We start from the raw sequence: 17,876 nt of genomic DNA, 5'->3' as shown, positions 1-17,876 counted from the left end.
GGCGCCGGGCCCCGGGGCCCCCGTCCCCGACTGCCTGAGCTCGCAGAAGCTGCCGGGGGCCCCTCGCCACCCTGCGTGCCCTTGGAAAAGGTCCGCTTAGAGCACTGACCCTCGGGTCAGGATGCACCCAAGGCCACGCCAGAGACAGAACAGACAGAAAGTTTCACAGACAGGAAAGGCGCTCGAGAGGCACCGTCAGGACCCGAGGAACAGCAACCCGGCCCCCCTCGCGCCCCCCTCTGCACCCCTCCAGGGCCTGGACCACCGAGGCCCCCGCTCCCACTGCACAGGCCCACCTTGTCCTGGGTCATGGCGTACAGACTGGCCAGGTCTGCGGCCAGCGCCAGGTCCCTCCTGACCTTCCTGTTGATCTCCACGGGCACAGAGCCATACTCCGCGGAGCTGCCGTCTGGAGCGAGGTACACCTGTGGGCACGAGGACAGGTGCATGGTGAGGGCAGGGGGCCTTGTGCACTGAGGACCCCTCTGGAAGCCGCCCTGCCCCAGCCCTGGGCCTCACCTTGAGGACCCGGCCGTCCGAGGTGCCCAGGAAGGCGATGGTGTGGCCGTCCTCGGTTGTCACCGTCACGGCCGTCAGGTTCAGGCCTCCACGGTGCAGCACGGCCACCTTTGAGAGTCCGTCGCGGCTGCCCAGCGGGTAGGGCAGGTGCTCCGAGCCACACGGGAAACTCTCGCTAGCACCCTGTGGACCGCGGTGTCCACGGTGGGCACAGACCCCCTCCAGAGGCCTCTCCCCACCATGGATCCCAGCACTCCTGGCTCCACACACAGCCCCCAGGACCAGCCCAGGCAGGCAGGGGCCCCACCCGTGTGCTCACTGCTCCAAGCCCCCAGCGCCCAGCGCGGCCAGCACCTGCGAGAAGCGGTACCCACACGGGTGCTCACACTGACCTGCCAGTGGTGATACCACACACACACACACACACACACACACACACACACACACAACCCTCATGAGCAGGTGGGACACGGAAAAGACACACAGGGCCACGCATGAACCCCCGCCCATGGGAGGACGTGCTGAGGCCACGTACCGACCCATGGCCACCACACTGGATGTCGCCGTGGAAGGGCTTGTAGAAGGTGTCGCGGACGGGCTCCCGGGTGCTCGTGTAGCAGGCGTCGCGGCTGGCCTCCATCTTGCTGTGGACCTCATCCAGCGGGAACAGGCAGAGGCCCGCCCGCGGCCCCCCGCCACCCCGGCCATCCGTGCTGAAGACGGCGTAGAGCACCCTGCCGCTGCCCGGTGGGGCCACGGAGGCCGCCAGGCAGGTGCCGAAGGCAGGGCCGCGGGTGTCGCCGGGGTCCTGGCAGCGCAGGTCCAGCTCCAGGTAGGAGTAGTAGAACGGGTCGTTCTTGCACATGCGCGCCAGCAGCGTGCGGTTCCGGGCCGGGTGCTTGTCCTGCTGGTTGAAGACAAAGAAGACGTAGGGGCCGTCCTCAAAGGCGGCCACGAACTGCTGCGTGTTGGTGGACATGTAGCCGGCCTTGTAGGCGGCGTGGTCTGTGTAGGCCTCGAAGGCCTCCCTGCCCTCGGCGCGGTCCAGCAGGCGGGTGCTCACGATGATGCCGTTGTCGTGCGGCCCGTTGCCCTTGCCCACGAACAGCACGCGCTCGCCGCTGGGGCCCGTGGCGCTCACCAGCCCCACGGTGGCCACGCTCTCGTCGTTGCTGGCCACGAAGGACTTCTCGCCGCTGCCATCCTCGTAGAAGAGGAGCGTGGAGACGTTGCTCAGGGAACGCAGGGCACAAATGCCCTTGAAGAGGCTGCCGCACACGACGAGGCGGTTCCGGGGCGGGTCGAGCAGCAGGAGCTGGTTGACGTTGTCGGTCTGCACAGCCTCGTGGCACTGGCTCGCCTCGATGGGTGGCGTGCACTTCTTGTTGTCCAGGGCCGGGCCCGTGGCCACCCGCTGCTCCAGCTGCAGGCTGGCGCTCAGCTGGTAGAGTGCGTTCACCGCCCCCACGTACACCACGCCCGAGGCCTCATCCACCACCAGGTGGTTCAGCTCCGTCTCGCTGTGGAAGTAGTCCAGCTTGCGGGACCGCAGGCTCGCACTTGTGCCCACCAGGCCCAGGAGGGTCAGGGTCCAGAGCTGCAGCGCCATGGCCCCCAGCACCCTGTGGGAGCAGAGGGGGTCAGGGGAGCCCCAGCCCAGAGGACCTGCCCACCCACAGGAAGCCCCCCGACCCTGCCCAGCCTGCCAGAGCCCCTGGTCCCTTCCCTGCCTTCCCACCCACCCGGCCAGACACACCCCCTCTCATCCCCAAGGAGATCAGCCCTGCTCAAGAAGTTCACCCTGTGAGCTAACCTCTGATGGGCCAGGCCACCAGCACTGCAGCTCCCGGCCTGGGTGCGGCCGCCCCCAGAGGCCTGCGCCCTGGCCTCCGCCCCCAGTTTCCCAAAGCACCTTTAGGCCCACCTCCAAGGCAACACAGCCCCTCCTCCAGAAAGTCTCCCAGACACTCACGTGTATGCCCACTCCCACACCCCATGACCCCAAGAGCTCCAGGTGATCTGGGAGGCACCACCCCCAGACCACACGCTCCAGAGCACAGACCCAAGCTGACCAACAGGCCCTGAACATGCAAACAGGTAGGCCACACACCCGTTCTGTGCCTGACTCTCAGCACACGGTGTCATCTGATAGGAAATAGCAGAGCCGCTGACACTGCAGCCTGGCCTGCCCCCCTCCCCACCCTCCACCCCCCCTTCCCCTGCCGAACCTGCAGCAATCCCCCCACCCTGCCCGTGCCCTGCCCAGGGCAGACCCTCTGATGTAGGCACACCGGAGGCAGGCCCTGGGAGGGGTTCTGGAGTCCACCAACCAAGTCTCTCAGAGGGGAGACCCCAGAGTATGGGGAGGGGTGCTGTGCGCCCGGCTGGGGCAGGCTCTGTCAGTGGAGGGTTTCTAGCTGAGCACACGTCCACGTGCACGCATGCAAGCCCGTGCGTGTGCCTGTGTGTATGAGGGGTGAGCTGCTAAGGTCAAGGGTGGGCTCAGGGTCCCCAAAATGGAGGCCCCTCCCACCTTGGGGAGGCCCAGCACCTGCCTCAGCCTTTGCACTCTGACCAGCATCCCCTGTGGTGGTCTCTACCGCACCCCCACCACAGGCTGCCCTCTCGCCGTCTGTGCACGAGCCCTCACGCCTGAACCTGCTGAAGTCTTCCTTGAGGGTACCTGCACCTGGCATAACGTTTAGGGCAGCCCTGTCCATGCCACATGGCCAAGTGGAGGCAGACCCCACGGCAGAGGGTCAGGAGGGCCCAGGCCCTGGCCTCCCAGACTGCCCGCACGGCCCACTGCACCTCTGCAGGAGCTGCCATGCCCTCCACGGCCACTGTAAACACCACCTTCCCGGATGTGCTCTTATTCCCTCAAGAAACAACGGCTCTTCTCCTCCCCTTCGACAGCCTGCCCTGCCCTGCGTCCATCTCCTCCAGGAAGGCAAAAGGCTGTCTGCCCTGCTCCGTGAGCAGGGGAGACGTTTCTTTGGGGCCTTGGCTTTGGGCAAAGCTGTGTTGACGGGAACAGGCTGGCCTCGTCTCATGGACCCTGTGCTTCTCACATCGAGCCAGCCTCCGTCTTTGCCTGGCCACTAGGAAGCTCCCTGGCCAGGCTGTGGCTGTTCTCCACCCCCCACTGCATCCCCCTGTTCTGTCTCCACAACGTTCCTCAAGCCCCTCGAGGAACCGCAGCCAGGAAGCAACCAAGTGGCAAAGCCCTCTGCACCCAGAAGCACCACCGGGCGCTGGCAGGGGCAAGTCCCTGGCAGGGGCAAGTCGCCGGCCGGGGAAGGTGCCCCTGAGCTGTGCAGCTCCTGCCCCTGCACGGAAGCCCCGTGCCCTGCAGTGCTCGTTCCTGCCTGGACCCTGGGAAACCCACAGGCCCTTCTCATAAGCTTCTGGGAGAGGAGCCACCCACAGGCTGGCTGGACGCTGTCCAGGAGGGGAGACAGCACGGACCCGGGAAGGAGGGGAAGCCGGCCCAGGAGAAGGCGGTGGGAGGAGCCAGGATGCGGCGCTCAGGTTGGGGAGGAGGTGGTGCCTTCGGTCAGCGTCTCGGGATTTCACAGGACCGCCGGCTGGCTGCTGGGCAGGTCCTGGGGGGAGGGGGCACCCGCTCCCGCCGCAGACGCCTCCCGGCTCCGAGGGCGCGGAGCCCGTCTCGGGGAGAGGAGAACGCCGCTCGGCACATCCCCAGACTGGAGCTGGGACGCCCGCGCCCCCAGGCCCGCGCTGCCCCGGGCAGGCCCGCGGAGGCCCCGGCGCTCCGGCAGCCGCCCGGAGCCCGGGGCGGGGAGGGGGGGGGCGGGGCCCGCGGCCGGAGGGCCCCGCCCCCTCGGCGCCCCTCCCCCGCGCCCGCGCTTCCCGGCCGCCCCGCCCCCGCGCCCGCCGGCTCACCCGCCGCGGCCCAAAGTCCACCGGCGGCGCCGAGCGCGCGGGGGGCGTCCAGGCCCCTCGGCCCCGAGCCCAGGCCGGCCCTCCCCGCCCGGCCCCGCTCACCCGAGCCCCCGCGCCGCCGCCGCGACCCCGCTCCCGCTCGGCGGTGGCTTTGGCTGCGGCTCCGGACCGCGGCGAGCGGGGAATGAATGGAATGTTCCCGGAGCCCGGGGAGGGAGCGGGCGGGCGGGGGCGGACGGCGGGCGGGCGGGGGCGGAGCCGCGGCCCGAGCTGGAGCCGCCCGGGCCGGGCCACCCCTGGGAGCGGGCCCCCTGGTCCCCGACGGGCCCCTCTGCCGGTGCGCAAGCGCGCCGGGCACGGGAACCCAGAACCGACCGGCGGGGGAGCTCCTGGGGCGCCCCCCCTTTGAAAGAGCTCTGCTCTGACCCTGAGCCTCCCTCAGCCCTGGTGGCTCACAGGGGACGGGAGGATCACAGGGCATAAAAAGAACGCCCTGGTCTCGCTCCGGGTAGCGTCCACTTGACCGAGCCCCTGGACCGGAGCCCAGCCCTCTCCTGCGTCCCACGGCCCCCCCGCCCGGGGCTGGCAGACCAGCGCTGCTGGATGAACACCCGGGTAAGGCCACAGCGCCGGCCAGACCCTGCTGCTGACAATAACACGGGCCCAGACACGGTTCTGGGGCCCCCGCCCACCCCCCGCCTCAAGCAGGCCAGGGTCAGACCTGGGCTCCCTGCCCAGGGACCCCTCTGGGTGTGGGCAGAGTGAGCCTCCAGTCCGAGGGCTCTAAGGGCCCCTCACACGGAGCCCAGGTCACACGCTGTGGCAGGAGGACCTGGGTGACAATGACAGGCAGCGGCTCCCTCCACTTCCTGGACACACAAAGCCTCAGATGACCTGCTTGGCCAGGCCCAGGAGCAAAGGGTGACCCACCTGACCAGAGGCAGCGCTCGAGCCGGCCGCGCAGGAGGTGCCAGGCACAGCCGGCAACAGCTTCCTGCGCCTGGTGTTCCTGGAACGGACGCTTCCTGTTTTGAAGGCTGCCGGGACCCCCGCTTGCTCACCGGGCCAGCGGGGATTTCCTCAGGGGCATCAGACGCCTCTTCCTGGCCGGAGTCCGGAGGTGCACTTCCAAGAAGTCGCACAAACTCCAGCCTGCAGCCGGCCCGGAAAGCATCTGGACAGGCACCTCCTCCCCCAGCCCACATTTCCAGCTCTGAAGTTCCAGAACCCAGCGCTGCAGTCAGTGCCCAGACCCTGCCTCAGTCTCACTGTAGAGCGCACCGGTCGCACGCCCATCCTGGACACCCACCAGAGAACCAGGGGGCTGGCAGCGGCACCCACTGGCAGAGCATCTGGGTTTGGGCAGCTGTGTGCACACTGGGGCCGGCCGGACCAGAGCCTTAGCGACACCACACCCGGTCACCGCTTGGCTGTGGCCCCCTCTGCCTTCCCTGGGCGGCGCCCAGCCCCCACTCACCGAGGCTCCAGTAGTCCAGCTCAGTCTCCGCTCTAGGCCGGCATGGAGATCCTCTAGGAAGCAAAGGAGAGACAGCGGTCTCACCACACGCCTGGCCCCTGCCTCCACGTCCGGGGGGCGAGGAGCAGCCCATGGGACCCCAGCTGCCTCTGCCATCCTGGAGCAGGAGACCCTCAACCTCCTGCCTCCTGCCCCCACCCTCAGCACGGCCCCTCCCTCAGACAGCGGCCTCCCAGCCCCCAGCACAGCACCCCAGTGCATATGGGCCAGCTTAGTGTGCGCCTGACACACCCCTCTCGCCTCTGCTCACAAAAGGCAGAGGAGGGAACTCCCTGACCAGGGGTTGGGACTCTGCACTTTCACTGCCGAGGCCCAGGTTCAAACCTTGATGGGGAGCTAAGATCCTGCAAGCCGCACCACAGGGTCAACACACACACAAAAAAGGGGGGGGGGAAGGGGCAGGGAACACCTTCTCGTTAAGTCTCTTGGTACCATCTGCTTATTAAACTAGGTACATATGTATTTGATTAAAATTAAAATTGCTTTCTGAAAAACATGCATGTCATACATGTGCCCCCGCAATTCTACTTACTAGCTGTGTGACCTTGGGCAAGTTACTTAACTTCTCTGAGCCTCATTTCCCCATCTGTGAAGTGGAGATAGTCACAGTGAGCTCCCCCAGGGCTTTGTAAGAACTAAATGATTTCTGCTTGAAAAGCCTCAGGAAGAGCCTGTTACACTGTAGCACTCAGCAAGGCTGGTTACTGTATCCTCTCCTCCTGGATAAACACCCATGTGTACCCACAGGGAGGATCTGTCCAAGGATACTTCTCAGCCTCTTTATTACAGTGAAAATTTGGCAGCCAACCAGCATGCGACCAGAGGGCTCTGAAAAACCATGGTGCTCATGAAGGTGGGTGCTGACCCCGAGGGCGCCCAGACCTGCTGGGGACAGCTGTGGTGCAGAACTCCAGGTACCTCCACCCATGGGTGTTGATACGGACACACTAGAGTTTAATTAAGAAGTTAGAAGCCTTCATCCAAATTGAAAGTCATGGTGAAACCTGGGGGCAGGGAGGAGAGGGCTCAGACAGCAAAGCAACTTCACTTGCCAATTTTTGAAAAAATTTTACAAGAATATATTTACATACTACTTGTCTAAGTTAAAAGAGGTATGTGTAATAGTAACAGCTGTATCCCTCCAGCTCCACTCTGCCTCAGCACACAGCTTTCCAGGTTCTCAGTGACCACCCTGCCCCCCCCCCCACCGCAACCATCTCTCTTGGTCTATCCCAGCTCCCCACCTCCGCTTCCAAGGTTTAGCCGCTGAATCCTGCCCCTCCCCCCCCCAACAACGGCCCACTGGCTCCCTGCCCGGCTGCCCTCCCCAGCAGCGAGCCCCCAACACCCCCTCCACCAGGCCTGCTCCCCACCCCTCTGCCCCCCAGGCATCTCGTGCCACTGCAAGACACTCCCCCCGACATGGGGAACAACACTGCGAGTAGGGCCCGAGCTGGGAGGACCCACGGCGGGTCCAGGGGAGACCAGCAGGGGAGGGGGACCCCACACTTGCACACACGGGCAGGAAGTCCCTCTGGTGTCCTCAGCCCCCAGTGTCCTCAGCCCCGGCTGAGCAGGAAGGGTTAACCAGGAAGAGGGGCTCTGGGCTCCGGGTGTGGGGGAGAGAAGTGTGTTTTGGACGCAGCCTTTGTGAAAGGGGCAAAGGCCACTCTACAGGCAAACTCAGGGGCCAAACCACAGGGCGTCAGGACGATGGAGGCTCCTGATAAAACAGGGCTGGGCCTGGGCTCGAGGCTGCATCCGGTCCAGGTGAAGGCTGAGCTCAGAGGTCCACAGCACACGAGGGCACAGAGCCTGGGGACCTGCCACCGTGAGGGTACGTCATGCCGGCCTCGTGCGCCCCGTGCCTCCTCCCTCGGCCTCCTCCGACGCCTGGCATGGCCGAGTCCCCAGCCCTGCCCTCCAGTGACCCAGGCCCCTGGGGGGGTGTGCGCGGCAGGCTAGGCCAGGGGAGGCTGGCCTCTCCCAAGGGACACCCTCTGCCTGAGCCCACGTGCCCAACCCCCACAGCCTAACGCCACGACAGACCTGCCCCAAGTGAGCCAGCAGGGTGGACCCACCCCTCAGACCCTCCTGCAGGCAGCCCTCGGATCTCTCCTCCCAACCTCAGGCTCCTCTGGCCAGCACTTCCCCCGGAATGAAACCCGGTCCCCTCTGCTTGCCCTTCTCTAATCCTTTCTCAGTCACCCTGTCCTGGGCCTCAGCTCCCCCACCCTGTCCGTCCTGCCTCTGCTCTTCAGGCGACCATGCTCGCTGCCCTCAGACGGAGGCCAGTCTCCTGAACACCCACCCCACGACAGCACCCAGTGCTGCTGGCAGGTGGCCTCAGGGGCTGGGCTCTGGAGCCACACTGTGGGGTTCAAACCGCAGGTCTGTTGCTTTCTACCTGAGTTCTGTGGCTATTCGCAGAGTCACACTGTGCCTCAGTTTCCCCACGTGTGACACAGGGGGTGACGGCAGCAGCCTGAGGGGCAGCCGCGAGGTGTGAGGGTCCTCATGTGTGACCGCGGCGGACGACTCGGGGTGACATCATGACGTCACCACGTTTCTGCTTCTGCTGTTCCCCCTGGAAAACTCCTACCCATGCCTCGGAAGCCTGAGACTCCCATCCTGACCCGGCCCCGCAGGACGGTCACTCATCTGCTATGGTCCGTGGTTTTCCCTGACGGGCCAGGGAGCAAGGCCGGAACACAGGATCTGGCCTGGCGGGCACCTATGGGTCTCGGCCCATTGGAAGGGGGCGAGACAGCCAAGGAAGCTGACAGTACGTGTGCCCCCACAGCTGGTCCCAAGCCTCGCGCCCGCGGCGATGTGTCCTCCCCCAACCACAGCGCTGGCCTCTCCTCACACGCCCACAGGAATGGGAAGCAGTACGCGGCCGGTGGGTGCCCGCGGGCCCCCCTTCTCGGGTTCCTTTCTTCTAAGCAGCAGCCGCCCGCCCCCCCCCCCCCAACCAGGCAAAGGTAAACAGGAGGTGCCCACCGGGGAAGAGCTGGGTCCTCACTCCAGACCAGGCCGGGGTTGTCAGGGCCCCCTCCAGCCTCGGCCCGGGGAGGAGAGCCCTCGCGTGTGGGCTAGACCTCCTTGTCACTATTTTCAAGCAAAGACAGATGAAGCAACTTCTTCAAGCTAACGTCAAAACAAGGCGTACAGCAGCCGGCCGGCGGAGGCCCTCGGCAGCCTGTGGGGTCGGGAAGGGGACCGCAGGACCAGGATGGGAACTCGGGCTCCGGCAGACCCGCAGGAAGGGATGATTCGGGCAAAGCCTCAGGTCTCAGGTGGGGACGCCCTGAGACGGAGGGGGTGGTCTCGGCACCGTGCGGAGGGCCCCAGGGACCCCCAGCGCGGGGGCGGCCTCGCCAGGCCCTGGCGCAGACGCCGGGGGCCGCGCCCACCCCCCAGCCCCCGCCTCGGGCGCCGCCCCTCCCCCGCCGGCAGCTGGCTGCGGGGACCGGCCTCCGCTCGGCGATCGCGACGAACATGCAAATCTGCAATTAGCCGGGAGCGCGAAACACACCAGAGGAAACAAAACAGGCGAGACGCCGGCACGTCCCAGCCTCCGCTCTCTTCACAACAAGCGCGAGGAGGGGCGCGGACGGCTCGGGGGGAGCGGCGGGGCGCCCGGGCCGGGGCGAGAGGGAGCCCCGCGGCCCCGCCGCGCCCGCCTGGGGGTCGGAGCGCAGCCCCGGAGGCGGCGCGGGCCCCGACGGGGAGGCCCGGCCTGGCCTCGTGACCCCGGGAGACCCGGTGGGCCGCCGCCGAGTCCCCGGAAGCCGCGCCCGCGGCCCCGAGGGTAGCACCTGGGCCTCGGCCGGGCCTCCCCGGGGACCCAGAGCGCACGAGCGGCGGAGGCTGACCTCCAGTCGCGCTGACGGCGGCGGCGGCCACGTGGGCCTAGGAACTCGTCCCCGAGGGGCCTGGCGGGGCGTCAGGCGGTCCTCTGGGCGGCAAGGGCGCGGTGGGCCCCCCTCCCCCCGCCGGCGACCGGCCATCCACCGAGGCCCCAGCGGCAGCCTGCATGACCCCCCCCCCCCACCCCCGCCAGACTCACCGGGCAAAGGCCGAGCTCTCCGCACAGCCACCTAGGAGCAGGGGTGGGGCGGGGCGGGGCTCTAGGGACAGACTGACGCCCAGACTGTGCCTTGCGTCAGCGCCAGGAGAGCCTCCCACAGGACCCCTCCCAGGTATAGAGTGTCACCTCCCCCCCAGCAGCTGGGCTCCTAGTCGGGCTCCTTCCTCAACCCGCAGGGACTGCGGGCCGGGCGGCCGGGCCCCGCGGGGACCGGGGAGACGGATCAGCCTCCCGCTGCAGCCTGGGCTCCAGGTCCCCGCGTGAAAACCACCCCTGCCTGCGGGCCGTGAGGTCAAAGGCCCAAGACCCGGAGCCAAAGGGAGTAGGCCCAGGGAAACCCCAGGGCTTTCTCTGCCACCTGCCTTGGGGGTCTCCGGGCCCGTTCCTCCTCATCCTCTGGGCCTCCCCCAGCGGAGGCCATAGCCTCCCAGTCCTTCCTCCCCTGTGCACCCAGGCCACTTCTCAGCCCCTCCACCTGAGGCCCGAGGTCGCCATCACCAAGGGCTCCGCGTCCAGCCCTCGCCCTCAGGCATCTTGGGCACCCAGCCCCCCGGCCCACGAGAACCCCAGCGCGTGTGCCGAAGCCACCCCCCACCCTGTGACGCCTGCCCCTACCTCACCACGCGGTGCCTAAGCTCCTGGAAAGACGGCTCAGGAGAACACGGTTTCAATAAATTATTGTTACTCAAGAACACCTGCCTGGGCCCCGCCAGCAGCCCACAGCCTGCACTCCTCTTCAGCCTTCTGGGCCTCCCAGAGCCTCAGGACAGAAGGTGGGATTCAGCAGGTTCTGGTGCCCAGCACGCTGTCCTCCTGGCCGCCCCTCCTGTGTTCCGGCCACCACTGTGTCCCACCTGGACTCGGTTTGGGCCCCCTCTCTGATTCCCTCCCAGGCTCCCCATGTCCCTCCTCTGCAGAGTAGTCCTCCCTCTCAGAACACCCTGAAGCTTAATGCCTCCATCGACATCCCCATGCTCTTGGGGACCCCTGACGTGGGCCCGCTGACCTGCCCCATCTGCTCCGCCCGAAGCCCCCAAGCACTTTCTGTGTGCCACACCACAGCGCTATGTGCCAGGGACACGGGGACAAGTCTCCATCCTCCAGGGTCCAGGAGCCCCCGTGGAGCTCCCCGCAACCTGCTGGCCCTGGCACACAGCGGCCGCAGTCCACACCTGGTGAACAGATGAACGGGGCTGGCACTCAGGCGAGTGTGGACATCCTCCAGAGACCACCCCTCCAGTGGACGGCCTGTCAGGGTCAGGCTGAGGGACAAGAAGACAGAGAGAGATACTGGGAGGGGCCAGATGTGGGCTGGGGCTGGCTGAGGGAGGGGTGGGCACGGCAGGGCATCGGGGAGCACAGAGGAGGCCAAGAAGGGCAGCCCAGCCGCCCAAACACTGGAGGGGCTCCCGTGTGAGGGGCTGCGCGGCCCGCCCCCACCCAGTCCAAGCCGGGAGAGGCTGGAAGCAGGGCTGAGGGCATCCGGCTCCACGGCAAGCAGGAGCCACTGGTTCTGACGTCTGCCTGCCCCCCCACCGCCAGCGCCAACCTCTGAGCTCCCCGTTCACCTCCCCTTTCCAGGGTCACCTCCCACAGCGGGCTGGATGCAGCTGGCCCAGGACCAGCCCCACGCCGAGCCCCCTTCCCGGACTGCGTGCAGGGGGTGGAAGAGGGGCGTGGGGGCGGATGCATGAGGGCCCGGGGGAGTGAGGAGCAGGCCAGGCCTGTAATCTCCCCGTCAGTCTGTCAGCGCATCGGCGGTCACCCCGACCCCGCCTCCCCCATCACGGCTGAACCCCGCAATTAGCCTGGGGCACTGTGCCAAGCTGGCGTGCCAGCCGCCACGCACACCCACGTGAGCATCCACGTGCAGGCACAGGTCTAGGGATGTGAAGGGGGCTCCTGCCACAGGGGTCCTGCCCCCACGCCCGGAGTGTCCCCGGGCAAAGAGCCCCAGATCCGAGCACTTGGGCTGGGGGAGCCTCAGGCAGCCGCAGCACTGCGTCCGCCCAGGACGCCCAGAAGGGCTGAGGGGCCTGGCGGAGCTGGGCAGGCCTGCAGCTGGCCTCGAGGGACCCCGGGTGGGAGAGGCAGGACCCTCTGCACGGGGACCGCTCCAGGACGCTTGGGGGCTGGGTAGGGTCTGGAGTCCAGGCTCGGGGTGGGGCCGTGGGCAGGGTTAGGGGTAGGCTTTGGGAGGGCAGAGGGACCGGGAGTTTCCAGCACGGAAATGCCCCAGCTCAGGGTAAGGCAGGGTGCTGAGTGGGGCTTGACGCAGGTGTCAGAGGGCAGGGAGGTGGCCGGGACTGCAGCGGGGGAGGCGGACGCCCGTCCTCCCTGTGACCACACACCCAGGAATTAGCCCTCGGCTCCCTGGGGCCAGGCCCAGCACCCACCCCCTCGGTGGCTCCCCTAGTTCAGCAAGGAGCTGTCACTCACAGGAGTGGGGCCAAGGCCACCTGCAGCAAGCGTAGCTGGGTCTCCTGCCTGGATCTCCCCTTCCTGTGGCCTCCCATCCCCCATCCCGACATCCTTCTCCGGGGCCTGAGATGGCTCACGGTGGCCCCCAAATCGGGCCTGATGCCACAATAGTGGGAGGCCCAGCCCCTCACGTCCCCTGGCCAGGCTGAGCGAGCAACTCCAAGGCTGAGAGGGGGCAGGCGGGTCATGCTGGGGCCTCCCTCCCACCGCCTGCCCTCGCCCCCGCCAGCACACCCGGCTCGACGTAAAATCGCTTCTCCCACCACAGGGTGCAAGCGAGACAGCAGCCGCCTTCTCTGGGGGCACCAGTCTCACGGCGGCAGTGTCCTGGGCCCCTGCCCTTCTCTGGAGCAGGCCCCCAGCTCTGAAAATGCCCTGGGGCGGGGGTGGGGCGCTAGACTCCACGGTCAGGCCCAGAGCCTGGACTTCTTAACGGTCCAGGAACTCACCTCCCGAGGCTGGGGGTCCACACCCCTCAGCCACCCCGATCCTGCCACTCATGCCACAGGCCCCCTGGTCCCCCAAAACAGACCCACGCTTCCCAGCTCATCAGGGCTGTTCCTGGCCTCCTTCAGCACCTCCCCCAGCACTCAAGGACCCAGGTGGGCACCGAGCCAGTACTTCTCTTCCCACTGTCACCCATGCCGCACATCGGGCTGTGCCGAGGACCCCTGGAGCCGCCTCAGCCTCCAGCCTCCAGCTTGGGGCCAGGCAGGGTGCCTGGAGGGGAGGATGGCACCCCCAGCAAAGCCCCAATCAACCCAGGGCCCATGCCCTGTGCAGGTGGCATGCTGGCTCCGGGGCCCCAGATCAGAGCAGAAGGCCAGCGGCCGGAACTGTCCCCGCCTCAGGAGCAGACGCCCCTACCGGACGCTGTGTTGACACAGGTGGCCCTCTGCAAGGCTGACATCAAACCTTTTTCTTCTTTCCTGCTCTTCCTGAGGAGGGGGCCCAGCTGGGGCAGCGTCAGGCACAGAGACCTGAGCTCGACACCGTGCCCCTCCTCCCAGAGCCCCCATGGGGACTGCCAGCCAACGGTGCCAAGGGGTCTGGTCTCCACACCCGGAAGGGCCGAGTACAGGGAGGGGCTGATGCCAGTACCCAGGCTGCACCCAAAGGCCTCACGCTTGTTCCCATGGTCCCCAGGCCAGGACTCATCTGGCCCCAGGATGGGGAATTGCCCGGTTTCAGAGGTCACGTGATCTCAGGGGCTGAGGACATGGGCACCACGCTGAGCCCTCTTCCCAGATGCCCCGCCCCCAGCCCAGGAGAGCACCTCCTCTGCCCAGCACACAGGGGCACCAGGCGCTTGGGTGGTCAGCGGCCAGCCCACAGAGCAGAAAGCTTCCAGCCACGGTGGGAGCCAGTCTCCGTGTGAACGGGGTGCTGAACGGCAGAGGGGGGACCAGAGAGTGGCAAAGGGTGGGACACAGGACCCCAGCTCCAGGTAGGGGGACAGCCCCGGGCCCCTCCCTGTGACCGGAGGAGCAGACCTACAGGTGTGCCCACGGCCACTCTGGGCTCCACCTGGGGGTGTGGGTCCAGTCCCTGTCACAGGCTCGTTAATATCACAGAACCCAGGAAGACCAGCTTGGGCCGGCACCAGTGCAGGACAGCAGAGGTCCTGCCCGGCCCTTCAGGTGCTCCGCTGGCAGGGAGGGCCGAGAGCAGCTGTGCCCTGGTCTGGCTGAGGGGCCCAGGAAAGGGCAGCGTTCTTGCCCGGTCAGCAGAGGGACAGAGGTCCTCAAAGACCCAGGGGCAGATGGAGCAGGACCCCATCAGAGGATGTGAAACCAGGGAAGGGAAAGCCATGAGGGACCGCATGTGGCCTGGACAGAAAAGGGAAGCACAGGGCTTCCCCCGCCCCCACACACTCCAGTGCCCCCCCCCCCAGTTACAGGCCACCAGCCAGCAGGTCCAGCTTGTAATCTGAGACCAAAGACATTTAGATGCCCCACCCACCCCACCCCAACACAAACAGCCATGCACCTCTGCGGGAGGGCCTCTGCCCAGCCCCCGCTGCCAACCAGGGACTGGCCCCCAACGAGCCTGCACGCCGCTCAGCCAGGGAGGTCGAGGCTGGCGGGCCTGATCGCTCACCTCCTCCCCGGGCTTCTCTCCCCACGCCCTCGTTCAGGGCGGGCCCTGAGCACAGGAGGCTCTTCAGCAGGAGAAAAGCTTATTCCCCCCACCCAAGAAGCCAAGGCAGGAGGCTAGTCCCTGGTGCTGCAGCAGAAAAGACGGAGGCATGACGTGAGGAAGGACTTCCTGCTCACAGAAGGACAGCCTGGCACCTCCGTGTGGATCTGCCCAGACCAGAGAAGGGGCCACATGGCTGGGCACTGAAGCCACAGCCTGTCCCCACCAGTGCACCCCCTGCCCACACCCAACATCCCAGAGCTTCCTGAGCTCTGGCCCCTAGATGCGCGTTCGAGGCAGGGAACAGGACATCCTGATGCTCCCAGAATGACCCGGGTTCTGGGATGGCTCACGTGCCTGCAAGCAAGCTGTCCTGGGGCAGAAGGGCATATGCCACATGGACCCCTTCCCAGGCTGCCAGCCCACCCCAGTGCCTTCCTGAACAATCCCTTCTGCTCCACTCGCCTGGGCTGAGGCCAGGCCCCTGGGTTTACTGCGCGCCGCCCAGCTGTCAGCTCTGCCTCCCAGCGTGGTCTCTGCAGGGGCCGCTGGGTATGTGGCTGCGCACACGCCTGCACGGGCCCTGGGAGGCCACGCAGCAGAGGCAGCATCCCGGACAGCTCCTTGCAGGGACCCACCTCTGGCCTTGGGCTCCTCACCTGCGGGACCCCTCCCCTATGGGATCCCTCACCTGTGCGACGGACTGACAGGTGCCACGTCCAAGTGGGGTGGGGACATGGGGGCGAGGGCCGGGCTGTCGGAGGGGCTTGGAGGGGAGCAGTGCCTCTGTCAGCTGCTGGTTAGCGGGTCAGTCCAGAGGCAGGAGAATGGCCAGAGATTCAGCCCAAGGGAGACCCCAGTGCCCCACCCACTCTGAGCAGCCTAAGTCACGCCCCTACCTGTCCCGCCACCCCAAGGAAGCACTGCACAGGTGTGAGTAACCAGCCCAAGGTGTGTCCCTGAACCCGGTGCTGGAGGGCAACCTCACAGGGCCTTGGCACCACCGTGCTAAGGCCACTGGGGGCGAAGGGGGCCTCCCAGCTGGGCCGCTGCCCCGGGCCTCAAGAACAGGGGTCCAGGACTCCTGCCCCCACGGTGTCCCCCAGAGGGCCTGGGCCCAACTCCAGGCCCACTCGGCAGGGCCTGCTGGGGCCGACTTTGGGCGTTCTCCAGCTCAAGGGTGACGCATCCCCTCCTACCCCGCCCCCGACCGGTCTGAGCCACCGAGGGAGGTGGTGGAGCTGCCCAGACTTGCCTGTCCCTCCCTTCTGGGGCTCTCAACCCACGGCCCCGGAAGTGGAGCTCTCTCCCACGGCTGTAGCCTCCCCCAGCTGCACCCTCCCTCCTTGGGTGGCTGGACACGGCTGGATAATCCAAAATAATTCCTTCTTGGCAGGCGCCGGTGGGGGAGGGGGGACTTGCATTCCAAACTCTTGTTTTTCTCTGTAAGTTCCCTCCCCTCTTGGGACAAGGAGCCCCTGGCCAGACCTCAAGCCTCCCCCCACCCTTCAGACGGAGGTGGGACCCAGTAGGTACGGTGGGAAGAGGTGACAGGCTCAGATATGCCGAGACCACCTGCTTGTTCTCAATCTTCTCTGGGCATTCCTAAAAGCTGACACGCCACCAAAAATACCCAATGGGCCCAGGCAGGCCGATGCCATGCCGACCCTACCCTCCTAGGACCCTCACCTCAGAGCAAAGGAAGGACGCCCCTCCCCCTCCCCCTGCAGCTGTCCAGCTCTCCGACTCTCCCCTCTGTGCTGGGGTCACGTCTGGGCATGGGGTCAGGCTGAGAGCCGCCACCCCTCCGGGCCGTGCTCTCCCATCTCCACAGGGCCCGGCCCGGGTGTGTGTCGAGGACACAGGGGCTGAAGTTAGACATGAAAGGGGAACCCCAAGGCAGCGACAGAGAGCCCTCCAAGCTCCAAACATTCCACTGACGTTAGAGTCAAGCTTAAACCCCAGTCCTGACCCCCACCACAGGCCCAGAGCACAGACAGACCCTTTCCTTCCTTTTGCTAGGAAGAGGAGCCCAGTGACGTGGCAGGAAGCTCTGAGGCTCTTGAGCCCAGGGACCCCCCTCAGATGGGCCAAGCAACCTGAGCACAGGTGGGTGGGAAGGGCCCATCTAGGAGGGCTCCCTGCAGGAGGAGGCGCACAGAGGGGCAGGGTCCAGGCAATGAGTTCAGAGACTTCCTGGGTCTCAGAGTGTCCACCCAAACACCACACCAACAAACTCTGGGAGCGGTGGGAGCCGGCTCTGCGCTGAAGCAGGCCCGGGGCCACCAGGACTTTCCAGGCGCCCCTAGTCCCAACCCGGAACCCTGCACCCGTCTTCCGGCCTGGCCAGGTGCAGACCCGGGGCTCCCAGTGTGGCCCTGGCTCATGCCCTCCTCACAAGGCCCCAGGGGGCGTGGGGGTTGCCAAGACCTGACCGCGGGCCCAGCCCCCAGGGGGAAGCCGGGGTTCCGCCACCCGGAGCCAAGGCTGGGTGGGTGCGGGCCTGGTGCTCTTGCACAACAGGGCCGATCGCAGCCCTGTGCACGGATCCCGGTGGCTGGAGGGGTGGGGGGCATGAGCAGGGCGAGAGGGTCCGGAACCAGAAGCGGGCCGAATGGCTCCGCAGGGACGCGGTCGACGCGAGAAGGCGCGGCGCCCGGCTGGGGACCCTCGGCCGGGTCGGGCCCGCCGCCCCCGGCGCCGCGGGCCTCGGCCGCCACCTGGAAGAGCGCGGGGCGGGAGCGCCCGGGCCCCGGCCAGCCGGACGCACGGACGGCGGCCGAGGCCCGGGTCGCCCTCCGCGGGGCGGCAGCCGCCCGAGTCCCCGCGTCCCGAGCGCGTTGACGGCGAAGCCACCCCACCCGCGCGGCAGCCCCGCGGGCCCCGTACTCCATCCGCGTACCTGCTCGTCCGCCGCCGAGGCTCGATGGCGCCCGGGCCGCGATCGGCGCTGCGCTGCGGCCCGCGCGGCTGCCATGGAGACGGGCCTTTGTGTGGCCGAGGAGGGGCCGGAGCGCGCGGGAGCAGCGGCCCCGCCCCCGGCGGGGGGAGGGGGAGGGGCGGGGGAGGGGAGGCCGGGGGCGGGGAGGGGAGGCAGAGAAGCGGGGCCCGCCGGGCGGGGCGCTCCCCGCGCGCCCCCCGCGTCCCCCGCGCCTGGCGGCCACAGTGGGCGGGCGCGCCGCGTCGCCGGGGAGGTTCGGG

The 17,876-nt window shown here is 67.4% G+C and overlaps 1 protein-coding gene across 8 annotated transcripts in view; it reads right to left on the bottom strand.

Moving 5' to 3' along the window:
* The window catches only part of PLXNB2 (plexin B2), a 29,063-nt gene extending 11,339 nt beyond the window's left edge, over positions 1 to 17,724 (bottom strand). For 2 of the 8 annotated variants that reach the window (XM_057741108.1, XM_057741110.1), the window contains exons 1-4: positions 5,356 to 5,886; positions 1,055 to 2,141; positions 520 to 702; positions 297 to 425 (exon numbers count right to left, since the gene is read on the bottom strand). In XM_057741108.1, coding sequence (XP_057597091.1) covers positions 297 to 425; positions 520 to 702; positions 1,055 to 2,141; positions 5,356 to 5,630 — 1,674 coding nt within the window. In that variant the 5' untranslated portion in view covers positions 5,631 to 5,886. The other 6 variants (XM_057741115.1, XM_057741114.1, XM_057741112.1 and 3 more) reach the window with 6 other exon arrangements.
* Positions 17,725 to 17,876: the final 152 nt, after the last annotated feature.

This window comes from Hippopotamus amphibius, chromosome 7 (assembly GCF_030028045.1).
Source record: "Hippopotamus amphibius kiboko isolate mHipAmp2 chromosome 7, mHipAmp2.hap2, whole genome shotgun sequence".
Lineage (NCBI taxonomy): Eukaryota > Metazoa > Chordata > Mammalia > Artiodactyla > Hippopotamidae > Hippopotamus > Hippopotamus amphibius.
This window is presented reverse-complemented; position numbering and strand designations above follow the sequence as displayed.